Genomic DNA, 27499 nt, shown 5'->3' on the forward strand with positions numbered 1-27499 from the left:
TATGGGACTGTCCCACTACATTGGTAATGAAAAATAAATTTAAGTTCTAGGTAGGAAAAACCTACCATCAAAGTTAACATGAACTGCTATTGATTGGTAACATCATTGTTTTCCTGCAGCCCACAGTAATTGCTATAAAAGGCGCCCCACAAAATATTACAACTCAATTTTGCCACTTCACTACATAACAGGGTTAACATGTTGGGTTTATGTGTCTTTGACCCCACTCCTTTCAAAAGCTATTAATGTGCCAGAACAGTGGCTGAATGGAACTGCCCTGGAGATCCTCTTCCAGCTCTAGAAGGATGTAGTTGGCAGTGATCTGAAGCAGATTTGTATTCCGTTAAAATCTGCATATACCCTCCATGGGCTCAATTGAAAAAATGTTAGACAGGTGGTCGGGTGGAGTTGGATGGTCTTCTGGCAAAGACCCCAAACTTATTTGCATTGACTACCCAGGAGAATAAAGGGTTCAGCCGTAACTCACGTCATGTGCATGAACTCCATCATTGGCACGGGCAAGGATAGATTTATCATCATAAAGGTTCTTCTGATGGATTGCATAGGCCTACAGGCACTTTCAACTAATCTTCCTTTTCTTAACAAAGACCCACAACAATATTTCCTGACTAAAAAAATGCTCTCACGCAGTATTAAGATAACATTTGATTTTTTCCATCAGGTTCCTAGTATTTTTTTCTGCACTTCAGGAAGGGAGTCATTCTGCATGGCATGTGAATCTTGTTTTTTTTTTTTTTTTTTTAAACGTCATGGTAACTTGCATTGTGATATGCTAGTCTCACCAGTGACATTATGTCTGATTCGGCGACCACTCATGGTAAACATTCAGATCCAGGTTTTCCCTAGCTATGAGAATTGATGAGAGGGACCAGCACACCCACTTTGGTCCATGGGGCAGATGCCTGCTTCCTCTCCCTGCTGCTTCTTTTGGAATGTTGATAATGGTAAAAACTGGTAGGAGAATTGAGGAAGTGCTTCAGTAGCTTTCGCAGCTCTCCAAACGAATCCGTATAGTTCTGCTTGGCTCACTTGAAACCACGACCGGACAGGAGATTACATGAGATTTATTTACACTGCCTCTCTGCATAATCGGTTAGATCTTAGAGCTTGGTACTGGATGGTGACCCCAATACCAAGCCCTTCAAGCCTGCTGTAGAAAGGGAATTGAGACACAAGCAGAATAAGTGATCTGTACAGTATCACTCAATTGGTACAAATGAGAAAAAGATTATAATTTGTACCTACTAGTTGCACAGTGGACAAATCGGCCAATTGGACACTTCCTTCTTTAGAGCTGCATACATAAGACGTTTTAACTCCATCTAAATGTAAATATTTTAGTACAAAGCTGTTTAGCTTGTCACCACTTAGTTTTTCTTACAGCACAAAAGTCCACATCATTAAAAAGATACAGATTTGGCAAATAAAAAGCGCAGAAGGGCAACATTTTTTAAACATGAACGATGGCTCTTGTAGATATTACTGTTCATTTTTTACTGTCTGGAATGATCAGCTTTTAAGGTTGGTCAGCGGAGGCGGCATTAATGCCCATCTATATCCCATAAACTGAACAGAAGTGGTCTCTATCAAGTGACATCATCACTGCACCAAGAAACCTACCCGCGTTTGAAATATTTTAAAAAACACAACTATTTTGTTGCAGTATATTCCTGCACATTTCCCTTTATCTAAAAAATACTAAAAAAGGCACTAGCTTCCCATCTAGAATAAAATGCACCAGTCATCCATAAAATACATAGTAAAGTGTATATCCAGTTTGTATTTTTTTCTTTTAGTTTGCATTTCCAGTTCGTTTTCTGCTGTATAAAGATGTCTTTCTACAGTTAAACTTCCGTTTCCTTGGTCTCGGGTGGATCCATTGGAATGAAGCTGATCAGTTCTTCGTAGGTAATGCCTGTAAAAAGAAAGCAGACTTTTAGGAGCAGGCTGATGCGTGTAATATGTGCCCTGGGTACAACATGTAACAGTAACCAAAGTTCCAACCAGCCTCTGCAAAATAAATTAAAAAATGTTTTGCACTTTTACTTTTCTATTTAGGAAAATGCAACATAAGTATGCACATTTATCCTTCTGGCCAAAATAAAGTTTATTAATTTTACCGAGTCACATTGCTGCATTTGGCTGAGAAGAATACCTGGGAAGTATCATATTTAAGTTCCATATCAGCAAAACGAATTTACTTTGGTTCAAAGTATATTTGTGATGGACTACCACATGAAAGCAGGGGCGGTGACCTGCAGTCTACAGATAGAGTTTACGGTAAACAAAGTCTGCTATTCCCTTCCTACACTATACCTTACTTGATATCTTAGAGTCAAGGTTGCATCAAAATGTGCTGGCTTCTTCTAGTCCTTTCGCAGCCTTAAGATATTTAGGCCCATATTTATACTTTTTGATGCAAAACTGCGCTAACGCAGTTTTGCGCCAAAAAAATTAGCGCCGGCTAACGCCATTCTGAAGCGCCATGCGGGCGCCGTATTTATTGAATGGCGTTAGCCGACCGGCGCTGCCAGGTGTGCGTGAAAAAAAACGACGTACACCAGGCAGCGCCGGCGTAGGGAAAAATGGCGTTTGGGCGTCCCAAAATGGGGCAAGTCAGGCTGAGGCAAAAAAATCGTCTTAACCCGATTTGCGCCATTTTTTTTGGGCGCCCAGACGCCATTAACATGACTCCTGTCTTAGCAAAGACAGGAGTCATGCCCCCTTGCCCAATGGCCATGCCCAGGTGACTTATGTCCCCTGGGCATGGTCATTGGGCATAGTGGCATGTAGGGGGGCACAAATCAGGCCCCCCTATGCCACAAAAAAAAAATAAAAAAAATACTTACCACAACTTACCTTTTCTTCCCTGGGATGGGTCCCTCCATCCTTGGGTGTCCTCCTGGGGTGGGCAAGGGTGGCAGGGGGTGTCCCTGGGGGCAGGGGAGGGCACCTCTGGGCTCATTCTGAGCCCACAGGTCCCTTAACACCTGCCCTGACCCAGGCGTTAAAAAGAGGCGCAAATGCGGGGTTTTTTGCCCCGCCCACTCCCGGGCGTCATTTTTGCCCGGGAGTATAAATACCACGCACATGCCTGGGAGTCATTTTTTAAGACGGGAACGCCTACCTTGCATCTCATTAACGCAAGGAAGGTGTTCTCGCAAAAAAATGACGCTAACTCCATGAACTTTGGCGCTAGACGCGTCTAACGCCAAAGTATAAATATGGAGTTAGTTTTGCGTCGAATTTGCGTCGAAAAAAACGACGCAAATTCGGCGCAAACGGAGTATAAATATGCCCCTTAAAGTGTTCCTTATCCCTCGTCTCTTCCAAACTACACGAACTTAAGTCTATGCATCATTCTGCTAAGCTTCTTCTGCACGCATCAGCGAAAAGAGGCAGAACAAACACTTCAAGCAAAGGGGAGGAGGGGGATACTGCACAAGCAATTATAAGAAAATAAAAATAAATTGTGCATTTTAAGAACATATGATTACAACAAACATGTTGTAGTGGATTTCACAATGTTGAATAGGCTACTGACATCTTTACAAAGAGAAATACGTGATATGATAACTAAAAAGCAGCTTCTACATGATTCCAAAACAAAACACTTTAGAACCAGTTGACACAAATTAGTTTCAAGACAATGAGCCTTTTTGCCAGTACTCCATAAATTCCTTCTGTGAAACAATAATTAGCTTATGAAATATTTGTAATTTAATCCCATCTTCAGAACGGTGCTGACCAATGGTACGTTTTCCTTATGTTCACCGGGGTATTACAACATATGCTTGTTTTGAGGCTGCACAAATGTACGTCTCAGAATAATGAGCTTAGTGAGTCAATACACCTCATTTTGGGATGTGTGCCAGGCAAGTCAGGGGCTTGATTCCTATTGAATCTTCCATTCCTCTTGTTATTGAATAAGTGAGTGCCAGTCAGTTGGCTATATTACCACCTGTTAATTACTCCGCCAGGAATGTGCCATATTCTAAAGCAAAACAAAATAGTAAAATAGCTTCTAACATTGAGCCAGCTCTCATTTGAGAAGACAGCTACATCCATGCAGGAAGCCACCAGACTTAAATAACAGGCACAATAGGTAGTTGCCTCGAAATAACTTTGCAGTAAATGGTGTTCTAGCATACATAAAATACAACTAGTCCTTCAATCTCAAGAACAGAATATATGGCTGATAGAATATGTGGCTGGTCAGAAACAGAAATCATGCCTCTTAATAGAGCGTGTAAAAGTAACAAAAACATCCTTTCAATTCATTTCTGAAGCCCCCAGCACAAAGTGTCAAATTCATTAAAATATCAGTGCTGTGTGCATTAGAAAATCCAGTACTTGTTAACAAATACTCCAAAACCCCTTTGAGAAGAATTACCATATCACTCTAAAATGGTTGTTCTCAAATGAATATGCTAATTATAGTTATTAGCCTGGCCTAGGCAGTGAAAGGGACACCTTGAATAGGGCACAAGAGACACACCAGGCAGACAACATAGTTAACAGCTTGTATTGTAGCAGTGGAACAACTAGTGCACAAAGCAGTGTTTTCATTGAGCAGAGTTTTTGCATTCACAATCTGTTACATACAGTATCAAACCTAAGCTGCTTTTTGACAGGCCAAGACTTAGTTTGACAGGAGAATAAGGCTTCTCAAGCATTTTGCTACAAACTATACTAGTTTGCAGAGTCAGGACACAGCTGATGCAATGCTTACACAAGGAGAATGTAGGTGTACCATCCAAGAGAAAAAAACAAAACACACAAGCCATACATTAAAGCAAACTGTGCACCTGTCTCTGAGAAACTGTTCATAGAGAATCTTTTTTTAGGTGTATGAGGTATGGCACGTGAGACAAATTATATGGTCATGCTTCACATACCTGAATTATTTCTCTGTCTACCCATAGGTCAGGTGCCAGACAACTGAGCTATCCCTCAGGTGATCATGTTTCATCACTTAGGGACAGAGCCACAATCCATCATTTCTGCTCATATTTTTCTACAATTGCCACCAGCCCTGAGTTTAGTGCCTGAGGGCACCAACTAAATATAGCAGAAACCTATATATGCAGGATATGTATTAGGTAAAAATTGAAATGAACACCCGAGGCTGAACTGACAAACATCAGAAAAGAAATTAAGATAATCGATCTAACAGATTCATTTTAAAAGCCTTCCTACACAGAATGGCCCTCTATTTGCAGAGGCGGGGTGCATTCCAATTAGTGAAAGCAACAAGAGAGAGAAGGAACTTAATGATAAGTCAACACTTTGAAGCTTGTAAACAGCCGACTCAGGTAAGCCAATGTAGCAAGCAGTTGCATAGTTTAATCTAAATAGTGGTAGCATGACATACACTTTCAGTTGGCACAGAATAAAGTTTTTCTTGAAGATCCTCATTTGGAAGTCATAGGTTGACAAAGCCAACAGCAGGATTAGTCAGGGGGAAATGTCTTCATTGTAATATTGTCTGATGTCTTTCAATACACCCTCATGGGTAGTCACAGTATCTAAACCATGTTTTAAACTTGTCTGGCTAACATCTAGTGATTGGTGCTTTTTCAAGATGTTTAGAAAGCTGGTAAGCCAAACATTCTAACCAATTTTAGTGAAAACTAGCAAAAGAAAGATGAGCCTAAAGTTAGTTTCTGCACTTGAGCCCTAGTTTGACTTCTTCAGAAGAGGATAGACGACCCCCTTCTTCCATCTAGTGACAGATGACAACAGGTGTTATGGATGGAGCCCAAAACAGGTGTAACACTTTTAGAGCCCTGACAGAACAATCATCTTCTGCAGAGCTTTTCTTTAGGAAGGTGAACAAGGAGTAAGCCTCTTCTTCCTTAATCATTGTGAGAGCTGCTGTAGGAGTGACAAAAAGGCGAAGGCTTGTTTATGCTCCCTAAGGTCGGATGAAACGGGAAGCTAGGCAATACAATCATGAATGGGCCTGATCTTCGAACAGAAACAAGACCAAATTGTGTCAAACATCTTGGAAGATGTTTGCATGCAAGATGGAAGGGTAACCATTCGAATACTTAAAGTACTTCAGATAAGAAAGATCAACAGGTGCAAAGGACCAAATTATCCAGATAGAAAGTAGAAGGGCGGATGAATGAAAAGGGACTGCTCTTATGAGAAATAACTGCCACCAAGAACTGTTTTAGAGTAAGAACTGGTTATTGGAATGCAAGCTTGACTGCAATCCTGCCCAAGAGTCTTCTTACCTTTGGACAGCCACACTGGGGGTGGCTTACACCCACCAGCGGGAGTTGAGGTCGCATGCTTTCAATGGGCCAAAAAGGCTTCATCTTTTCGATGGACCACGAAGGCTTTATCTTTTCAATGGGCCCAGACAGCCTCTGCACCCCCTTCAGACATGGTGCTGGCAACTGGAGCAAAGGGCTGGAGGTTCTTGTGCCCTCCTGCTGAGCCCATGGGTTCTGATGGCCCATGCTGCCTCCTGGGGGTTTGGCTGCAGTATAAAAGAAGAGGATTGGAAGGAATGCTTAAATTTATCTCAGCCACTGGTATTTACTCAAACAGCACCCCAGTCTACGATTATTTTGCACAAAGCCACTTCAGTTCGGACCCAGCCATATGCAAATTAGTCTTGATTCCTGCTCCAATAGGAACACTCCAGCCTGAACTACCAGGCCCTCAAGCAACCCAATGTGAGTTTCACCCTGATTAGGGCTCGTCAGTGGGGTGCAGCTTGGTTCCTGTGGCACAGTGAGCACGGGACACACATCGGAGTGTATCCATCACAAGCATTCCATCCATCACTTTTTTGTATACTTCAGTGTGACACCCTAAATGCAATGGGTATGCCCATACAAAGTGGTCGGTGTCAAGTTGGTCAGCTAGTCACATGAGTTTTTCCAAAACATTAACCAGGTAACAGAAGAGGGGGCTAGGTCTGTAGTTTGCCAGTGTCTTTGGGTCCTCTGTAGGGTTTTTCAGGAGTGGTATGATAACTGCATATTTACAGGAGTCCAGGAAGGTGGCTGTAGTAAGTCAGTTATTGAGAAATAGAGTGAAAGTTGGGCATATGGGGCAGAGTCCTTAAGTGAGGATGCAGTGGAGGCAGGGGCCTAAGGGAACCAACAGGTCAGGGCCATGTCCTAGGTGTTCTTCTTAGCTGATTGAAGAAAGGGGCGTGCACAATATTGTTGTAATAAGGGGAGTGTAGGAAGTTGGCTCTGTATGTGCTATTTCAAAGTAAGGAATAGCATGCACAGAGTCCAAGGGTTCCCCTTAGAGGTAAAATAGTGGTAAAAATAGATAATACTAATGCTCTATTTTGTGGTAGTGTGGTCGAGCAGTAGGCTTATCCAAGGAGTAGTGTTAAGCATTTGTTGTACATACACATAGACAATAAATGAGGTACACACACTCAGAGACAAATCCAGCCAATAGGTTTTTGTATAGAAAAATCTTTTCTTAGTTTATTTTAAGAACCACAGGTTCAAATTCTACATGTAATATCTCATTGGAAAGGTATTGCAGGTAAGTACTTTAGGAACTTTAAATCATAAAAATTGCATGTATACTTTTCAAGTTATTGACAAATAGCTGTTTTAAAAGTGGACACAGTGCAATTTTCACAGTTCCTAGGGGGAGGTAAGTTTTGGTTAGTTTTACCAGGTAAGTAAGACACTTACAGGGTTCAGTTCTTGGTCCAAGGTAGCCCACCGTTGGGGGTTCAGAGCAACCCCAAAGTCGCCACACCAGCAGCTCAGGGCCGGTCAGGTGCAGAGTTCAAAGTGGTGCCCAAAACACATAGGCTAGAATGGAGAGAAGGGGGTGCCCCGGTTCCGGTCTGCTTGCAGGTAAGTACCCGCGTCTTCGGAGGGCAGACCAGGGGGGTTTTGTAGGGCACCGGGGGGGACACAAGCCCACACAGAAATTTCACCCTCAGCAGCGCGGGGGGCGGCCGGGTGCAGTGTAGAAACAGGCGTCGGGTTCGCAATGTTAGTCTATGAGAGATCTCGGGATCTCTTCAGCGCTGCAGGCAGGCAAGGGGGGGGTTCCTCGGGGAAACCTCCACTTGGGCAAGGGAGAGGGACTCCTGGGGGTCACTTCTCCAGTGAAAGTCCGGTCCTTCAGGTCCTGGGGGCTGCGGGTGCAGGGTCTCTCCCAGGCGTCGGGACTTAGGATTCAAAGAGTCGCGGTCAGGGGAAGCCTCGGGATTCCCTCTGCAGGCGGCGCTGTGGGGGCTCAGGGGGGACAGGTTTTGGTACTCACAGTATCAGAGTAGTCCTGGGGTCCCTCCTGAGGTGTTGGATCTCCACCAGCCGAGTCGGGGTCGCCGGGTGCAGTGTTGCAAGTCTCACGCTTCTTGCGGGGAGCTTGCAGGGTTCTTTCAAGGCTGCTGGAAACAAAGTTGCAGTCTTTCTTGGAGCAGGTCCGCTGTCCTCGGGAGTTTCTTGTCTTTTCGAAGCAGGGGCAGTCCTCAGAGGATGTCGAGGTCGCTGGTCCCTTTGGAAGGCGTCGCTGGAGCAGGATCTTTGGAAGGCAGGAGACAGGCCGGTGAGTTTCTGGAGCCAAGGCAGTTGTCGTCTTCTGGTCTTCCTCTGCAGGGGTTTTCAGCTAGGCAGTCCTTCTTCTTGTAGTTGCAGGAATCTAATTTTCTAGGGTTCAGGGTAGCCCTTAAATACTAAATTTAAGGGCGTGTTTAGGTCTGGGGGGTTAGTAGCCAATGGCTACTAGCCCTGAGGGTGGGTACACCCTCTTTGTGCCTCCTCCCAAGGGGAGGGGGTCACAATCCTAACCCTATTGGGGGAATCCTCCATCTGCAAGATGGAGGATTTCTAAAAGTCAGAGTCACCTCAGCTCAGGACACCTTAGGGGCTGTCCTGACTGGCCAGTGACTCCTCCTTGTTGCTTTCTTTGTTCCCTCCAGCCTTGCCGCCAAAAGTGGGGGCCGTGGCCGGAGGGGGCGGGCAACTCCACTAAGCTGGAGTGCCCTGCTGGGCTGTGACAAAGGGGTGAGCCTTTGAGGCTCACCGCCAGGTGTCACAGCTCCTGCCTGGGGGAGGTGTTAGCATCTCCACCCAGTGCAGGCTTTGTTACTGGCCTCAGAGTGACAAAGGCACTCTCCCCATGGGGCCAGCAACATGTCTCTGGTGTGGCAGGCTGCTGGAACTAGTCAGCCTACACAGACAGTCGGTTAAGTTTCAGGGGGCACCTCTAAGGTGCCCTCTGTGGTGTATTTTACAATAAAATGTACACTGGCATCAGTGTGCATTTATTGTGCTGAGAAGTTTGACACCAAACTTCCCAGTTTTCAGTGTAGCCATTATGGTGCTGTGGAGTTCGTGTTTGACAGACTCCCAGACCATATACTCTTATGGCTACCCTGCACTTACAATGTCTAAGGTTTTGTTTAGACACTGTAGGGGTACCATGCTCATGCACTGGTACCCTCACCTATGGTATAGTGCACCCTGCCTTAGGGCTGTAAGGCCTGCTAGAGGGGTGTCTTACCTATACTGCATAGGCAGTGAGAGGCTGGCATGGCACCCTGAGGGGAGTGCCATGTCGACTTACTCGTTTTGTCCTCACTAGCACACACAAGCTGGCAAGCAGTGTGTCTGTGCTGAGTGAGAGGTCTCCAGGGTGGCATAAGACATGCTGCAGCCCTTAGAGACCTTCCTTGGCATCAGGGCCCTTGGTACTAGAAGTACCAGTTACAAGGGACTTATCTGGATGCCAGGGTCTGCCAATTGTGGATACAAAAGTACAGGTTAGGGAAAGAACACTGGTGCTGGGGCCTGGTTAGCAGGCCTCAGCACACTTTCAATTGTAAACATAGCATCAGCAAAGGCAAAAAGTCAGGGGGCAACCATGCCAAGGAGGCATTTCCTTACAGGGAGTGTGGAATATTGTTGGGGTGCGGAGTTGTTATAGTAATCATCAGTGGCTGAGATTAATTCAAGCATTCTGTCCATCATTTTTCTGCATACATGAGGACATGAGCTGCAGTGGTTAGGGTCCTACTGTTACAGCTGAGTGCCCGTCCACCTAAAGGTCCGTTGCTGTGAGGCAGACCATGTGGAGGGCCAATATGGTGTCCTGCTGAGGGAGAATCAGGGAATGTCCTGGCAGCACTTGAGGGGGTGCCAGAGCACATTTTCAAGAGGATCTTCCGTCATGCACTCCCATGTGAGTTATGGACAAAAATGTTTTGTAAAAGAAATGCCCTGGCAAAGCATTATGGGGCGAGTTTCTGGGTGCAGCGAATATTGTAGTGCCTTTGACTATAATGCACAGAAGAGCCCCTAAAAGACACCATAATAAGAATATCATTTATAAGAAATATGGTCATGTGACCATATAGTCAGCCCCTAGAGGGTTTAACAATATGAAAACGGAATGGAAGAAATTAATGCAGTATAATCATATATATAGCCCATAGAGGGTATAGTGCATTACACATTTTGAGGCCTACTGCAATACTATTGCAAAGAAGCCCCTTAAATACAAACTACTCCCAGCTGTAAAACAAAAGTTCCAGCCATGAGAGAGTTTTAAAAGCCATTAAATGGTGAGAGATGTTACTATATGCCCCCCTCCCCCACCCTCCCTAACATAGTGTGGGGACCCAGAGATGACCTAGACAGAAAGTGTGTCATGCTTAATGTTTTGATGGTGGTCCTACTGTCCTAGGGCCATCACAGGATGAGTTATGGGCAAAAATGTTCTGAAGAAGAAATGCCCCGCAAAGCATTCTGGGGCGTGTTTCCCCGAGTGCAATGAATATTGTAGTAGCTTGGCTGTAATGCTGAGTTTAATAAAAATACTATTTGTAAGAAACATGGTCATGAAACCATATAATCGGCCCGTAGAGGGCCTAACAATATGAAAACAAAAACAGATTCTCAGAAAGTTTTGCAGTGTAATCATGTATGTAGCCTCTAAAGGGCGTAGTGCCTTACACATTTTGAGGCCTAGCAGGCCTACTGCAATACTATTACAAGGAAGGCCCATAAATACAAACTACTCCCAGCTATAAACCAAAAGTTCCAGTCATGACAGAGCTTTAAAAGGCATTGAATGGTGAGAGATGTTACTATTTGCACCCCCCTGCCCGCTTAAGCTAGCGTGGAGACCCAGAGATGACCTAGACAAAAACAGCATTGTGCTGAACGTTTTAATGGTGGTTCTATTGTCCTATAGACCAAACGGTTTTGAAAAATAAATGCCCCACAAAGCATTATGAGGCGAGTTTCTACAAGTGCAGAGAATATTGTAGTAGCTTGCCTGTAATGCTCAGAACAGCCCTACAGGACACCATAATAAAAAAAGCATTTGTAAGAAACATGGTCATGTAACCATATAGTCAGCCCCTAGAGGGCCTAATAATACGAAAACAGAATGTCAGTAAGTAATGCAGTGTAATCATGTATGTAGCTCCTAGAAGGTGTAGTGCCTTACACATTTTGAGGCCTAAGAGATCTACTGCAATACTATTACAAAGAGGGCCCTTAAATATAAACTATTATCAGCTGAAAAACAAAAGATTCAGCCATGAGAGAGCTTTAAAAGACATTGAATGGTGGGAAAGGTTACTATTCGGGGGTTTCCCCCCCCCAGCCTGGAAGGGGGACGCAGAGATGACCTAAACAGAAAGTGTGTCACGCTGAACGTTTTGATGCTGGTCCTATTCTCCTAAGTCCACCACAGGATGAGTTATGGGCAAAAATGTTTTGAAAAAGAAATGCCTGGAAAGAGTTATGGGGTGAGATTCCACAAGTGCAGTGAATATTGTAGTATCTCTCCCGCTGTGCCGGGAGAGCCGCTTTGAAGATTTCTGTGTTTTTTTTTTTTTCTGTTGTAACTGCTCCAGTTTGTATATTTACAACTGCTAAATTTATGGTAGTCATGTAAAGCGCTCCTTAGATCAAGTTTGCGCTATATGACACTTCAGTGTTATGTAAAGCGTGCCTCCGGTAAAGTTTGCGCTCTATGAAACTTTAAAAAAAAATAGTAGTAATAATAATAATTCTTGTTAAGCTTGGCATATCTTAGCATGGTTTTACTATACTTTTTGCTTCTGATTTCCTGTTTTTGGACCCTGTGCTTTAATTCGTTTTTGCTGGTTTTGATACTCTGGGGACTTTAGCACTGGTTAGCAGTGCTCTCTGGTTTTCCATGATTGGTACATTTGATTTACTGGTAAGTCCCTAGTAAAGTGCACTATGGGTACCCACGGTATGTACATCAAATGCTACTAGTGGGCCTGCAGCACTGATTATGCCACCAACATGTGTAGCCTTGTAAAAATGTCTCAGACCTTCCACTGCACTGTGTGTGTGCAGTTCTGCATTGCCAATACGACCTGGCAAGTGTATCCACTTGCCAGGCCAAAACCTTCCATTTTACTACTTGTAAGTCACCCTTTAGGTAGGCCGTAGGTAGCCCCATGGACAGGGAGCAGTGTATTTAAAAGGTAGGATATGTACTGGTGTGTTTTACGTGTCCTGATAGTGAAATACTGCCAAATTCGTTTTTCACTATTGCAAGGCCTCTCTCTCCCATAGGTTAACACAGGGGCTGCCTTTTAATGTCTTAAGTGCAGGTTCCCGTTGGGAGCAGCTAGAGCAGCTAGAGATGTGGAGTTTGGGGTCTCTGGACTCACAATTTAAAAATGCATCTTGTGGTAAAATTGGTTTTTAGATTGTCTGTTTGAAAGTGCCACTTTTAGAAAGTGAGCATTTTCTTGCTTGAACCATTTTGTGCCTCTGCCTGACTGTGGAATCCACATCTGGGTAAGACTGACAGTTAAGGCTGTTTGTGAATTCCCTCTAGACAGCGGCACATAGGGAGCTGAGTGTAGAAGGGGGAGCCGACACCTGCACCTGAAAGGGCTATGCCTGCCCTCACACAATGCAGTCACCAACCCAATAGAATATGTCTGGGGCCAGGCCTGGGCAAGGCAAGAACTTGTGAACAACAGAGACTTTACTTTGAAAGTTGCCTAATTCAAAGGCAGAAATGAGCTTAAGTAGTGGACCCCAAACCCCAGATTTTCAGAAAAGGACTGGAATCTGTTTTCTGAAATCCTGCTTGTGAGGTTTCTCCAAGGGCTTGGACTGAGTTTGCACCCTGTTCTGAAGTCTCAGAAACATCAAAGACTTTATCTGCCAGTGCCTGGGATCTTCTGCTGAGAGTCCAGACTGTCTACGTGGTGCCAAATCCAGTCCCACAGCCCTTAGAAGTGGAAGAGGCATTTAAAAAAAAAAAAAAAAATTGACGCATCAGTGGTAAAAATCAACGCATCCCCAGCTCAGCGCGGATTCATCACTGAGGTGCATTCAGATTTTCCACACATCAACCCTGGGTATCAAAATCTTCAACATCACTGCCCAAACCAGAGGCTGCTGATCCGGAAACAGACATATCTCTTACCTGGCAGAGAAAGAATCGACACGGCCTCACTTGCGAGTAAGGAATCATTGCTTTTCCCTACACACTCGCCCGTGCAGCTTTATCTTTGATGCATACCAGGTACTTTGTGCTAAAACAACGCATACTTTGATTTCTGTGGATTAAGACCTTTTACTTTAAAAATTCATATCTTTGCTTGTGTAAGTTAGATTTTGTTCATTTTGGTCTTGTTTGATTAAGATCAATATTGGCTATCTTTCTAAACTGATCTGGAGTCATTTTGTGGTGTTTTCACTGTGTTACTGTGTGTGTTGGTACAAATACTTTACATTGCCTCTGAGATAAGCCTGACTGCTTGTTCCAAGCTACCAAGGGGGTGAAGCAGGGGTTATCTTAGATGTGTATCTCCCTACCCTGACTAGAGTAAGGGTCCCTGCTTGGACAGAGTGCTAACAGACTGCCAACCAGAGACCCCATTTCTAACAAATGTGAAATAAAAATAAAAAAAGAAACAGCAGCATGCCCAAAACAAACATATGGCCAAGCAGCGCAAAGCAGCAAGGCAAAAGGAAAAAATAGTGTGCCACACGAAAGTATCTTGTTGATCATGCAATAATCCATATAATAGGGTCAGTCTACAAGACGGTAACAAAGCAACCTCAAGGTGGGACAAATGCAAAGCATTTCCCTACAAAATCAAGGGAATTTTGAAAGGCAGGCCCAGGAACTAATGAAATTGATGGATGTGATATGGGCGTGGTTTAAAGCCCACAGAATAGATTACAACAGGTCGAAAAGAGCAGTACTTGCGAGCTGCTATGCTCGATCTAAAAACAGGACTACAAAATAGTGAGAAATCCGGACCCAACCACTAGATGGCGGAAAAATGCACAGCATGTGAATCCAGAAAAGATTCATGCTACAAAACCAGTAGAACCTACATCTAAAGTAGCCTTATTGGGAATCATGGACAAATTTGGTCGCATTAAAGCAAGTTGTATGTTTATTGGCTTGGGGTACCCATGTACCAAAGGAGACATAGCGATGAAATGTCGAGCCAAATTACACTGCAAGAAAGGAGGGAAGGCATGGATGACTTCTAAGACCTTGAGAAAGTAGTTCACAAAGCAAGGAGCTGTCCCCGATAGCACAATAAGATCAGAAGGGCATGGATAGAAACAGTGTAAACGTCAGATGACCTCCTATTCCATCACCCGATCAGGTGGTCCTGACCCACTCAATAAAAGCTTCCCTATGCAACAAGACTTTTGGGATGGAGTTGCCCAATCTCCACAGCTTGGACAGATGCCTGTGTGTATGGACCTGCAGATACAACAATTTTGATTAGATGCCACTGTGTTATGTGTTTAAATTAAACAAGGACTATACCATACATTTCCATACACTATAACCTTATTGCATTGTCTGCCGCAATAAAAAGGTTCTATAAAAAATAAAGAAAATAACAATAAAAAGTTGAGCCAGCGAACTGTGCATAGTCTAAAATGGAGATGCCATCATGAAAGTCAATACAAAGTTCAAATGCCACTGAGGAGCAATAAATACAGTGCGAGGGAAGCAGTAAATCAAGCCCTTCAGAAAACTCGCTACTAGTGACGATGTTATCATGGATGGTTATTAGGAAGAGACTAACACAACTGCTGAATAGACTTCAGCTGCAAATCACCAACAGACTTTGTTAAGGAAGGGTGATATTGAACACAAACTGAAAGAAAGGCAAGATGTAAAAGACTTAATGTCGTTTGACTTAACCCCCTGCACATGTGTGTTCCAGTCGCATGCAAAGATGGAATTATTTTTAGGCTTTGTGGCCACCAAGGGAACATCTTCAATCTCATCAGTAAGGCACAAGGATTCTAGTGGCACCCCTAAACCTCAACGGGTGTAGCTGCAGCATCTGGGTACTGGGATATAGGACCTAACCATCCTGCTGACAGAAACAGATCTGCTGTGTTTGAGAGGGAAAGAGGTGGCCAAATGTGAAAATTCCAACATATAAGCATGGACGGTCATTTAATCAGGAGTGATCAGAATCTGTTGCACACAGTCTTCCTGAAATTTCCACAGTGCTTGAAACGGAAGCAGATCAGTGAGAATGCATACAGGAAGCCCTAAAACCAGCAGAATGAAAAGGCTTCTTGCAGAGAACCATCATGTGGGAAGTTAAAAAAAATTGAAGGAAACAAAATTGAGGAAACGTCCTGGTCCAAACCATGGCGTTGAGATCCGTGAAGGTTAACCCCAATGTAAAGAAGATCCCCTCTGTCACTTCTGGATGTAACACACACTTGTGGTTCCGCTGTAGCCACAGTCTCCTCAAACACCACTAGAGGGCTCTTATCCACCATGTGACATGAGGCACCAACAGGATAAAGCCTAGCAGGCAGACAATCTGCAGGACTGGGATCCAAGTCAGTAATAAAAATCATAATCACCTGAATATCCATGATCCTCTGAGGAAAAGCATTTGTAAGGGCTGTGTTATGCATCACCCTAATAAAAGTCAGCATCTATGTGGGAGTAAGGTGACACTTATGGGTGGTAAAGTGCAGGTCGTGGTGAGCAGTCATCATCCGCACAGTAGATGTTTCGGGATTGGTGTCAGGGGAATCCACCTTCACCAGCCATTCACCAGTGTTTGGAAGGTACAGAAGTATCTGGACGCTAGACTCTGCAGCGAACCTACCATGCACCTTAGTCTGACTGGGAGGACCTCAAACGAAAAATGAAGGGAGTCAAGAACCTCAAGTTGTGCCTGTGGGTTCAATCAGAAGGTCAAAGTAGACGTACTGAAGATTGTGGGTGCAGGGTCCCGTGCAATTTGTGGCACCCCAAAAATGTACCTCAAGAGAACATCCACAGATTTATGAATTGGAGACTGGTTAAACCTCAAGAGGCACCTCACAATACATCAAAATATCAGAAAAACAGTCAACTGAGTAAACGGCCCTCTCAATAACTAAGCTATAGTTAATAGGAATACATCTAAGGGTTTTATTATGAACTTCAAAAGATATTGTAAAGAACAATTGCCATGAAGGCTTTCAGCAAATAGAATGTTTTTTGATTTTGCTCTTCTCTATAATGCTTTAACCCCTTCCCCACCAAGGACGTAACAGTTACGTCCTTGGCTGCAGCGCTGAGGTGCCAAGGATGTAACCGTTACGTCCTGGATGTTAGAACCCACTAGACACCAGGGATTTCTTTTTGCTATTATGTTTTTAAGGGGAGCGACCCCTTAGGCAGGGGGCTATTTTATAATTAGGCCTTTTCTGCCCCCAGGGGATGGGGAGGGGGATGGGGGAAGGGGGATCGGGGGAGGGGCAGAAACCACTAGGCACTTTTTTTTTTTTTTTAAACAGATGGGAAGTAAACTCTTAGGCCATTTCTGCCCACCTTAGGGGCAGATCGGTCTATTATTCTTAGGCCAACCCGCCCCCAAGGGGGGCAGAATCCACTAGTCATCAGGGATTTTATTTTGCCGCCAATTTCTGCCCCCCTTAGGGACAGATCGGCCTATTTTTGTAAGGCCCATCTGCCCACAAGGGGTACAGAAAGCTCAACAGAGAAGATTTGTTTTAAAAAAAAGAGGGTGAGGTTATGGCCATACCCCAACCCCAAATAAATGGGAACAAAGATGTTCTGCCCACCGGTGGACAGATGGGGCAATTACCCCTGATCCACTTCCCTGGGCGTTGTGGTGGGGGTGGGGGGCAGGGGGTGGGGGGGTAGAATGCCTACAAGATGCCGGGAAATAAAAAAAAATAAAAAAAAATAGTGGGGTGGTAGCTCCAAACCAGTATGGGCATGGTTATGCCCCCACCCCAACTGAAGGGGGTAACAGTCATTCAGCTCTCCCCCCGCACACTAAAACATGTTATTCTACGGCAAGCAAGAGGACATTTGATTATTTTAGGTTTTGGTTTTACATTTGGGCCATGAGAGCTTGTCCAACTCTCAAAATCGCCCCACGTGGAATGGAGAGGGTACCACTTTTCGGACTTTGGGACGCTGACATCTAGAAAAATCTACAAGATTTAGACACATCTGAGAACTAAACATCTGGGTGAGTCCAGGGTGGTGTGCTTCACATGCACCCGACAAAATTTTCTTACCCATAATGCCCTGCAAACCTCCAACTTTGCTTGAAATCACACATTTTCCCCACATTTTTGTGATGGAACCTGCAGGAATCCACAAAATTCCTACCACCCAGCATTGATGCATATATACCGATAAAAATGCTGCCCCACTTGTCAGCCTAAATCTGTTTTTTTCAAACTGTCCTTTTGGAACCGCTTTAGTTCCCCCTCATTTTCGACCTGTTTTTGGATCTTCCCTGTCACAGGCACTTGGCTCACCTACACAAGTGAGGTATAATTTTTATCGGGAGACTGAGGAGAACGCTGGGTGGTAGGGAATTTGTGCCGGTACAGTGATATCACACAGAAATGTGGGGAAAATGTGTTTAAGCTAAATTTGATGTTTGCTGAGGATTCTGGGTAAGAAAACAATGGGAGATCCACACAAGTCACACCTCCCTGGACTCCCTCAGGTGTCTAGTTTACAGAAATGTCTGGGTTTGGTAGGTTTCTCTAGATGGCTGCTGAGCCCAGGACCAAAGACGCAGGTGCCCCAAACACAAAAACAGGTAGTTTTGTATTTGATAATGTTGATGTGTCCATGTAGGATTTTGGGGCATTTCCTGTCGTGGGCACTAGGCCTATCCACACAAGTGAGGTACCTTTTTTTATCAGGACACATCGAGGAATGCTGGGCAGAAGGAAATTTGTGGCTCCTCTCAGACTCCAGAACTTTCTATCATCGAAATATAAAATAAAAGTGTTTTTTTTTTTGGCCAAATTTTGAGGTTTGAAAAGGATAACCGAGTAACAGAACCTGGTGAGAACGACACATGTTACCTCAACCTGGGTTCCCTTAGCTGTCTAGTTTTCAGAAATGTCTAGGTTTGCTAGGTTTTCCTAGGTGCCGGATGAGCTAGAGGCCAAAATCCACCGCTAAGCACTTTGCAAAAAACAGGTCAGTTTTCTTTGGGAAAATGTGATGTGCCCGAGTTGTGTTTTGGGGCATTCCCTGTTGCGGGCACTAGTCTTATCCACACAAGTGAGGTACCATTGTTATCGGGATACTGGGGGAATGCTGGGTGGGAGGAAATTTGTGGCTCCTCTCAGATTCCAGAACATTCTGTCACCGAAATGTGAGGAAAAATTATTTTTTTCTGCTAAATTTTGAGGTTTGCAAAGGATTCTGGGTAACAGAACCTGGTGAGAGCCCCACAAGTCACCCCATTCTGAATTCCCCTAGGTGTCTAGTTTTCAAAAATGTATAGGTTTGTTAGGATTCCCTAGGTGCCGGCTGAGCTAAAGGCCGAATTCCACAGCTAGGCACTTATCAAAAACACGTCAGATTTCAATGTAAAAACGTGATGTGTCCATGTTGCATTTCCTGTCGCAGGCATTAGGCTTACCCTACGCAAGTGAAGTACCATTTTTATTGGGATGCTTGGGGGAACACAGAATAGAAGAATGAAAATGTCACTTACCCAGTGTACATCTGTTCGTGGCATCAGTCGCAGTAGATTCGCATGTTCTGCAATAGCTCGCCATCTGGTGTTGGGCCGGAGTGTTACAAGTTGTTTTTCTTCGAAGAAGTCTTTCGAGTCACGGGACCGAGTGACTCCTCCTTTTGTCTCCATTGCGCATGGGCGTCGACTCCATCTTCGATTGTTTTTCCCCGCAGAGGGTGAGGTAGGAGTTGAATTGTAGTAATAGTGCCCATGCAATGGAGTGACTAAGTATGCACTTATTTAAGGTTGAGATGATACATATATAAATAATTGAAGGTAACTTCCAAACTGCTACAGGCTCCCGGGGAGGCGGGTGGGCACATGCGAATCTACTGCGACTGATGCCACGAACAGATGTACACTGGGTAAGTGACATTTTCAGTTCGATGGCATCTGTCGCTGTAGATACGCATGTTCTGCAATAGACTAGTAAGCAGTTATTTCCCCAAAGCGGTGGATCAGCCTGTAGGAGTGGAAGTAGTCTGAAATAATGTCCTTAATACAGCTTGACCTACTGTGGCTTGTTGTGCGGATAACACGTCTACACAGTAGTGCTTGGTGAATGTGTGAGGCGTAGACCATGTGGCTGCCTTACATATTTCTTGCATTGGGATGTTTCCTAGAAAGGCCATGGTAGCACCTTTCTTTCTGGTTGAGTGTGCCCTTGGTGTAATGGGCAGCTGTCGTTTAGCTTTAAGGTAGCAGATTTGGATGCATTTAACTATCCATCTGGCTATACCTTGTTTTGAAATTGGGTTTCCTGCATGAGGTTTTTGAAATGCAATAAAGAGTTGTTTAGTCTTTCTGATGTTCTTTGTTCTGTCAATGTAATACATTAATGCTCTTTTGACATCTAATGTATGTAGTGCCCTTTCAGCTACGGTATCTGGCTGTGGAAAGAACACCGGAAGTTCCACTGTTTGATTTAGATGGAACGGTGAAACAACTTTTGGCAAAAATTTAGGATTGGTCCTTAGGACGACTTTATTTTTGTGTAGTTGTATAAAAGGTTCCTGTATAGTAAACGCCTGAATCTCGCTTACTCTTCTCAGGGAAGTAATGGCGATGAGAAATGCCACCTTCCAGGTTAGGAACTGTATGTCGCAGGAGTGCATGGGTTCAAAAGGTGGACCCATAAGTCTAGTTAGGACAACATTTAGGTTCCATGAAGGAACAGGTAGTGTTCTTGGTGGTATAATTCTCCTAAGGCCCTCCATGAATGCTTTAATGACTGGTATTTTATATAGGGAAGTTGAATAGGTAGTCTGCAGGTATGCAGATATTGCTGCAAGGTGAATCTTAATGGAAGAGAAAGCTAGGTTAGATTTTTGTAAGTGAAGCAAGTAACCCACTACATGTTCTGGAGTTGTGTGTAATGGTTGTATTTGATTAATATGGCAGTAGCAAACAAACCTCTTCCATTTACTTGCATAGCAGTGCCTGGTGGATGGCCTTCTTGCTTGTTTTATGACTTCCATACATTCTTGGGTAAGTTGTAAGTGCCCGAATTCTAGGATTTCAGGAGCCAGATTGCTAGATTCAGCGATGCTGGATCTGGGTGTCTGATCTTTTGATTGTGCTGTGTCAACAGATCTGGCCTGTTGGGCAATTTGATGCAGGGTACCACTGATAGGTCTAGCAGCGTTGTGTACCAGGGTTGCCTTGCCCAAGTTGGTGCTATCAATATGAGTTTGAGTTTGCTTTGACTGAGTTTGTTTACCAGGTAAGGAAGGAGAGGGAGAGGAGGAAAAGCGTAAGCAAATATCCCTGACCAGTTCATCCATAGGGCATTGCCTTGGGATTGTTTGTGTGGGTATCTGGATGCGAAGTTTTGGCATTTTGCGTTCTCCCTTGTCGCAAACAAGTCTATCTGAGGTGTTCCCCAGAGTTTGAAATAAGTGTTCAGTATTTGGGGGTGAATTTCCCATTCGTGGACCTGTTGGTGATCTCGAGAGAGATTGTCTGCGAGTTGATTTTGTATCCCTGGTATAAACTGTGCAATTAGGCGAATTTGGTTGTGAATTGCCCAATGCCAAATTTTTTGTGCTAACAGGCTTAACTGCGTGGAGTGCGTCCCTCCCTGCTTGTTTAGATAATACATTGTTGTCATGTTGTCTGTTTTGACGAGAATGTATTTGTGAACTATTATTGGTTGGAAAGCTTTTAGTGCTTGAAAAACTGCAAGAAGTTCTAGGTGATTGATATGCAGTTTTGTTTGATGTACGTTCCATTGTCCTTGTATGCTGTGTTGATCGAGGTGTGCTCCCCACCCTGTCATGGAAGCATCTGTTGTTATTACGTATTGTGGCACTGGGTCTTGGAAAGGCCGCCCCTTGTTTAAATTTATGTTGTTCCACCACAGAAGCGAGAGGTAAGTTTGGCGGTCTATTAACACCAGATCTAGAAGGTGACCCTGTGCTTGAGACCACTGTGATGCTAGGCATTGTTGTAAGGGCCTCATGTGCAGTCTTGCGTTTGGGACAATGGCTATGCATGATGACATCATGCCTAGGAGTTGTAATACCATCTTTGCTTGTATCTTTTGTGTTGGATACATGCGTTGTATGATGGTGTAGAAATTTTGAATTCTTTGTGGACTTGGAGTGGCTACTCCTTTTGATGTGTTTATTATGGCTCCTAGGTATTGTTGTACCTTGCGTGGCAGAATTTTGGATTTTGTGAAATTAACGGTGAACCCTAGTTTGAAGAGGGTTTGTATGATATGATTTGTGTGATTTGAGCACTCTATTAACGAATGGGCCTTGATTAGCCAGTCGTCTAGATATGGGAACACATGTATTTGCTGCCTTCTGATGTGTGCAGCGACTACCGCTAGACATTTGGTAAAGACTCTTGGTGCGGTTGTTAATCCGAAAGGCAGTACCTTGAATTGGTAATGTATTCCTTTGAATACAAACCTTAGGTATTTCCTGTGCGATGGGTGTATTGGTATATGGAAATAAGCATCCTTGAGGTCTAAAGTTGCCATGTAGTCGTGCAGCTTTAGCAATGGCAATACTTCTTGTAGTGTGACCATGTGGAAGTGGTCTGATTTGATGAAAGTGTTGACTACTCTGAGGTCTAGGATTGGTCTCAGTGTTTTGTCCTTCTTTGGTATCAGAAAGTACAGTGAGTAAACTCCTGTGTTTATTTGTGTGTTTGGCACTAATTCGATTGCATTCTTTTGCAATAGTGCCTGCACTTCTATCTCTAGGAGATTGGAATGGTGTGTTGTTAAATTTTGTGCTTTTGGTGGTATGTTTGGAGGGAACTGTAGAAATTCTATGCAGTAACCATGTTGGATAATTGCTAGAACCCAAGTGTCTGTAGTGATTTTCTCCCATGCTCTGTAATAATGACGTATTCGTCCCCCCACTGGTGTTGTGTGGAGGGGGTGAGTGACATGTGAGTCACTGTTTAGTAGTAGGGGTTTTGGGGCTTTGGAATCTTCCTCTATTTCTAGGGAATTGCCCTCCTCTATATTGTCCCCGAAAACCTCCTCTATACTGTCCTTGGTAACTGGACGGTGTGGCTTGTGAGGTGCTGGCTTGTGTGCTTTGACCCCGAAACCCCCCTCGAAAGGGCGTTTTACGGAATGAGCTGTAATTCCCTCTGCTCTGCGGGGAGTAGAGTGCGCCCATGGCTTTGGCAGTGTCCGTATCTTTTTTGAGTTTCTCAATCGCTGTGTCCACTTCTGGACCGAACAGTTCTTTTTCATTAAAAGGCATATTGAGAACTGCTTGTTGAATCTCTGGTTTAAATCCAGACGTTCGGAGCCATGCATGCCTTCTGATAGTTACAGATGTATTAATTGTCCGTGCAGCTGTATCTGCAGCGTCCATGGAGGAGCGGATCTGGTTGTTGGAGATGGCCTGTCCCTCCTCAACCACTTGTTTTGCCCTATTTTGGAAGTCTTTGGGCAGATGTTCAATGAGATGTTGCATCTCATCCCAGTGGGCTCTGTCATAGCGCGCAAGTAGTGCCTGGGAGTTCGCGATGCGCCACTGGTTTGCAGCTTGTGCTGCGACTCTCTTACCAGCTGCATCAAACTTGCGGCTTTCTTTATCTGGGGGTGGTGCATCTCCAGATGTGTGAGAGTTGGCCCTTTTCCTAGCTGCTCCTACAACAACAGAGTCTGGTGGCAGCTGTGCAGTGATGAAAGCCGGGTCCGTAGGAGGCGGCTTATACTTTTTTTCCACCCTTGGTGTGATTGCCCTACTTTTGACCGGGTCCTTAAATATGTCCTTTGCGTGCCGGAGCATACCAGGGAGCATAGGCAGGCTTTGGTAGGAGCTGTGGGTGGAGGAGAGTGTGTTGAACAAGAAATCATCCTCGACCTGTTCTGAGTGGAGGCTTACGTTGTGAAATTGTGCTGCTCTAGCCACCACCTGAGAGTACGCGGTGCTGTCTTCTGGTGGAGATGGTTTTGTAGGGTATGCCTCTGGGCTGTTATCTGACACTGGGGCGTCGTATAGGTCCCATGCGTCCTGGTCTTGGTCACCCTGGCTCATGGTGGTGTGAGCTGGGGAGTGTGATGGCGTTTGTGCTGGTGAAACGTTAATCACGGGCGGAGGAGAGGGTGGTGGTGTAACTCTTTTCACCACTTTTGGTTGTGGTGCTTGTTCCGTCTGGAACTCCAACCTTCTCTTTCTCCTAATGGGGGGAAGGGTGGTTATTTTTCCTGTCCCCTGCTGAATGAAGATACGCTTTTGCGTATGGTCCGCATCAGTTGCTTGTAGCTCTTCCTCAAACCTATGCTTCTGCATTTGGGAGGTTAGCGAGTGCTCTTCTGTATAAGAGCCTGAAGCTGGGTCGCTTGCAGTTTGTTTCGGCATCGAAACTTTGTCTGCGTGTTTTTTCGGCTCCGAGGTGACTTTTTTCCTTTTCGGGGCCGAAACCTCTCGGCGTCGATCTGTTTCGGTGCCGCTGTCTCGGCGTCGAGCCGTGTCCACACCGGCATCTCGGTGTCGAGGCTTGTCTCCAGCACTTTCTCGGTCCCGAGAAGGCTGCGTGCCGGTGTCTCGACCGGAGTCGGACGATCTCGGCACTGTTTGGGCCTTTTTCGGTGCCGACGGTCGGTCACCGATTTTATGGGTTGAGCCATGGCCTGGTGGCAGTGGCGTCCCCTGGGCCTTGTAAATGTTTCTTTGTGTGGTTTTCGACGTCTTACTCACGGTTTGTGTATCGTCGAATCCTTCGGAGTCTGAGTCTTGGATCGAGAAGGTACCTTCCTCTTCCTGTTCCTCGAACTCCCGTCGGGCTGTCGGTGCGGACGCCATTTGAAGTCTTCTGGCTCGACGGTCTCGGAGTGTTTTTCGGGACCGGAACGCACGACAGGCCTCGCAGGTGTCTTCGCTGTGCTCAGGTGACAGGCACAGGTTGCAGACCAAGTGTTGGTCTGTGTAGGGGTATTTATTGTGGCATTTGGGGCAGAAACGGAACGGGGTCCGTTCCATCGGCGTTCCTCAGCACGCGGTCGGGCCGACCAGGCCCCGACGGAGGATCGAAAAACTACCCCGAAGGGTACCGGAGCTCTTCGATCTTTGATGCGGTGTTGAATCTAAGTACGCCGATCCCGAACGCAACAATACCGACGAAAATCTTCCGAAATTAACTATTTTTTCTGCTCCGAAACTCGGAGCGACAGGAACACGTCCGAACCCGATGGCGGAAAAAAAACAATCGAAGATGGAGTCGACGCCCATGCGCAATGGAGACAAAAGGAGGAGTCACTCGGTCCCGTGACTCGAAAGACTTCTTCGAAGAAAAACAACTTGTAACACTCCGGCCCAACACCAGATGGCGAGCTATTGCAGAACATGCGTATCTACAGCGACAGATGCCATCGAACCAAGTGTTATTGCCCCTTGTCTTTTTCTACATTTTTCCTTCCAAATGTAAGACAGTGTGTAAAAAAAGACTACTATTTGAGAAATGCCCTGTAATTCACATGCTAGTATGGAGACCCCGGAATTCAGAGATGTGAAAATAACCACTGCTTCTCAACACCTTATCTTATTCTCATTTTGGAAATACAAAAGGTTTCCTTGATACCTATTTTTCTCTCTTTTTATTTTTCACCAAATGAATTGCTATATACCCGGTATACAATAAACACTCATTGCAAGGTGCAGCTCCTTTATTGGCTTTGGGTACCTAGGGTTCTTGATGAACCTACAAGCCCTATATATCCCCGCAACCAGAAGAGTCCAGCAGACATAACGGTATACTGCTTTTGAAAATCTGACATCGCAGGAAAACGTTAGAGTAAAACGTGGAGAAAAATGGCTGTTTTATTCACCTCAATATCAATAGTTTATTTCAGCTGTTATTTTCTGTAGGTAAACCTTGTAGGATCTACACACAGGACCCCTTGCTAAATTCAGAATTTTTTCTACTTTTTAGAAATGTTTAGCTGTCCGGGATCAAGCATTGGTTTCACACCCATTTGTCACTAACTGGAAGGAGGCTAAAAGCACAAAAAATAGTAAAAATTGGGTATGTCACAGTAAAATGCCAAAATTGAATTGAAAAATGTGGTTTTCTGATTCAAGTCTGTCTGTTCCTGAAAGCAGGGAAAAACCACACGCCTTCTTCTGCAGCCCTTTTTTCCCCCATTTTGTTTTTTTTTAAAGAACAAAATGTTTGCTGTATTTTGGCTAATTTCTTGGTGTCCTCCAGGGGAACCCACAAACTCTGGGTACCTCTAGAATCCCTAGGATGTTGGAAAAAAGGTCGCAAATTTGGTGTGGGTAACTTTTTGTCCATATAAGCTAGGAGGGCCTAAGTGCGAACTGCCCCAAATAGCCCAAAAAAGGCCTGGCACCTGAGGGGGAAAAGGCCAGGCAGCGAAGGAGTTAAGTCCCAAATGAGCAGCAAAATCAATAGAGAAAAAGTCAAAATCCCTGGTGGAATGGGAAAGTCTTCTGACTCAATCACAAACTCGAGGGTTATTTATATATGGTGTGAGCAAATGTATCCTTTTATTAGCAAATCGGAACACAATTTTATTTAACGTCATATTGCCTTAGCAGCTCAGCACCTACATAAATTTTGATTCTGCCTACGCTATGCTAAAGTCATCCAGAGATGGTAGAACAAAGGAGATATAAAAACAGCAGCACACTATCATAAAGAAATAGGGGAGTGTGTGCTAAAGGAAGGACCTTGAGACAAGGTACAGTTCTGTGACCAAGATAGGAAGATTGCTTTAAGAACAACAAGAAAAATGCCAGTGGAAATAAAACTACTTGACTGCTTAACTGCACACTGCCCTAACAACAATTTCCCTATATAAGTGATCAGTCACTTCACTAGTACTAAGCAAGCTGGATTATTGCAATACTTTGTTCCTGACTGTTCTCCTGTACTGTTTCCAGGTGGGCAATAACCTAAACTTACACAACGACAACCCTATGCATAGGGACACACCTATCTCCCCCTGGGGCCATCCAGCGTGCTTGTCGGACAGACAGAAATAAGGCCCTTTATGAGCTACAGACTTCAGTATTCAAAGCTGTCACAGTATCACCCTAAACTAAATCTCTGAAACTATCACCTGCTATATATCTACCTATAACCTACAATCCCCTAGTCAAAACCTTCCGGTTTCACCCAAAGTGCCCTGCCCTGCATCTCGATTCTGGCCTTTTACCCTGCTGGCCCTCTACACTGGAACTCACTCCCACCAGACCTCTACAAGTCCCTTGCACCAGAACCTTATCACTAGTTTTAAAGAATGACCTACAAGTGGGGCAAACTGAACTCCAAATCCAGTTAAATTCACTACGTTTTCAACCATGAATAAACCACTTTATCAGTGACTGTCTTCGACCTTTGTTTGTGTGGGTTTGACGTCATCAAATCAATGTAGTCTGCAGAAACTCTTTGGGGGAATTGTGTCACACTACCTCTGACATCGAATGAGAAGCCAATACTTAAAAATAAATCAATATACAAGTCACAGTCCTCGTCTGCAACTGAGGTTACAATACCGGTATATTTTCTTCAGAGCTATTCCTGCCATGAATCATGTCCAATCCAGAATGTAGAAACATGATAAAGAAACAAATAACTTGTATGCAAGGATATACCCTACGCACAACAATTAGCAGGAGTCACCTACGATCATTAATAGGTAGGATCATCAAATCCCAGATTTAGTCATTGCTCCATACTTTTTAGGTTTGGCCTAATAGTTTGTCCTAATAAATGCTGTTGCTATATTCGTATGACAACTTCTTAAAGAGAATAATCTAAGTACGGATCTTCTAGATTCCAGGCTTTTTGATTGACCAGACAAGAGATGAATGCAAGAATCATGCTTCAGGAATAGAGTTTAGCCTGTGTACATTAAAATTTTGCAAGGAATCGCATTGCGATAATAAATTATTGAAACAGGCAAGATAAAACAGTCTATATGCACTTTGAGTTTCAGCCCAGTGACTGGCCTAACAAGACAAT

General features: G+C 44.4%; 1 protein-coding gene across 1 annotated transcript in view; it reads right to left on the reverse strand.

Moving 5' to 3' along the window:
* Positions 1 to 741: 741 nt before the first annotated feature.
* Positions 742 to 27499, reverse strand: part of MAPK12 (mitogen-activated protein kinase 12) — a 363201-nt gene continuing 336443 nt past the window's right edge. The window contains exon 12 of the mRNA XM_069229664.1: positions 742 to 1936. Coding sequence (XP_069085765.1) covers positions 1866 to 1936 — 71 coding nt within the window. The 3' untranslated portion in view covers positions 742 to 1865. The remainder of the gene's footprint in view (positions 1937 to 27499) is intronic.

The sequence above is a fragment of the Pleurodeles waltl genome, chromosome 4_1, assembly GCF_031143425.1.
Source record: "Pleurodeles waltl isolate 20211129_DDA chromosome 4_1, aPleWal1.hap1.20221129, whole genome shotgun sequence".
NCBI classification, from domain to species: Eukaryota; Metazoa; Chordata; class Amphibia; order Caudata; family Salamandridae; genus Pleurodeles; species Pleurodeles waltl.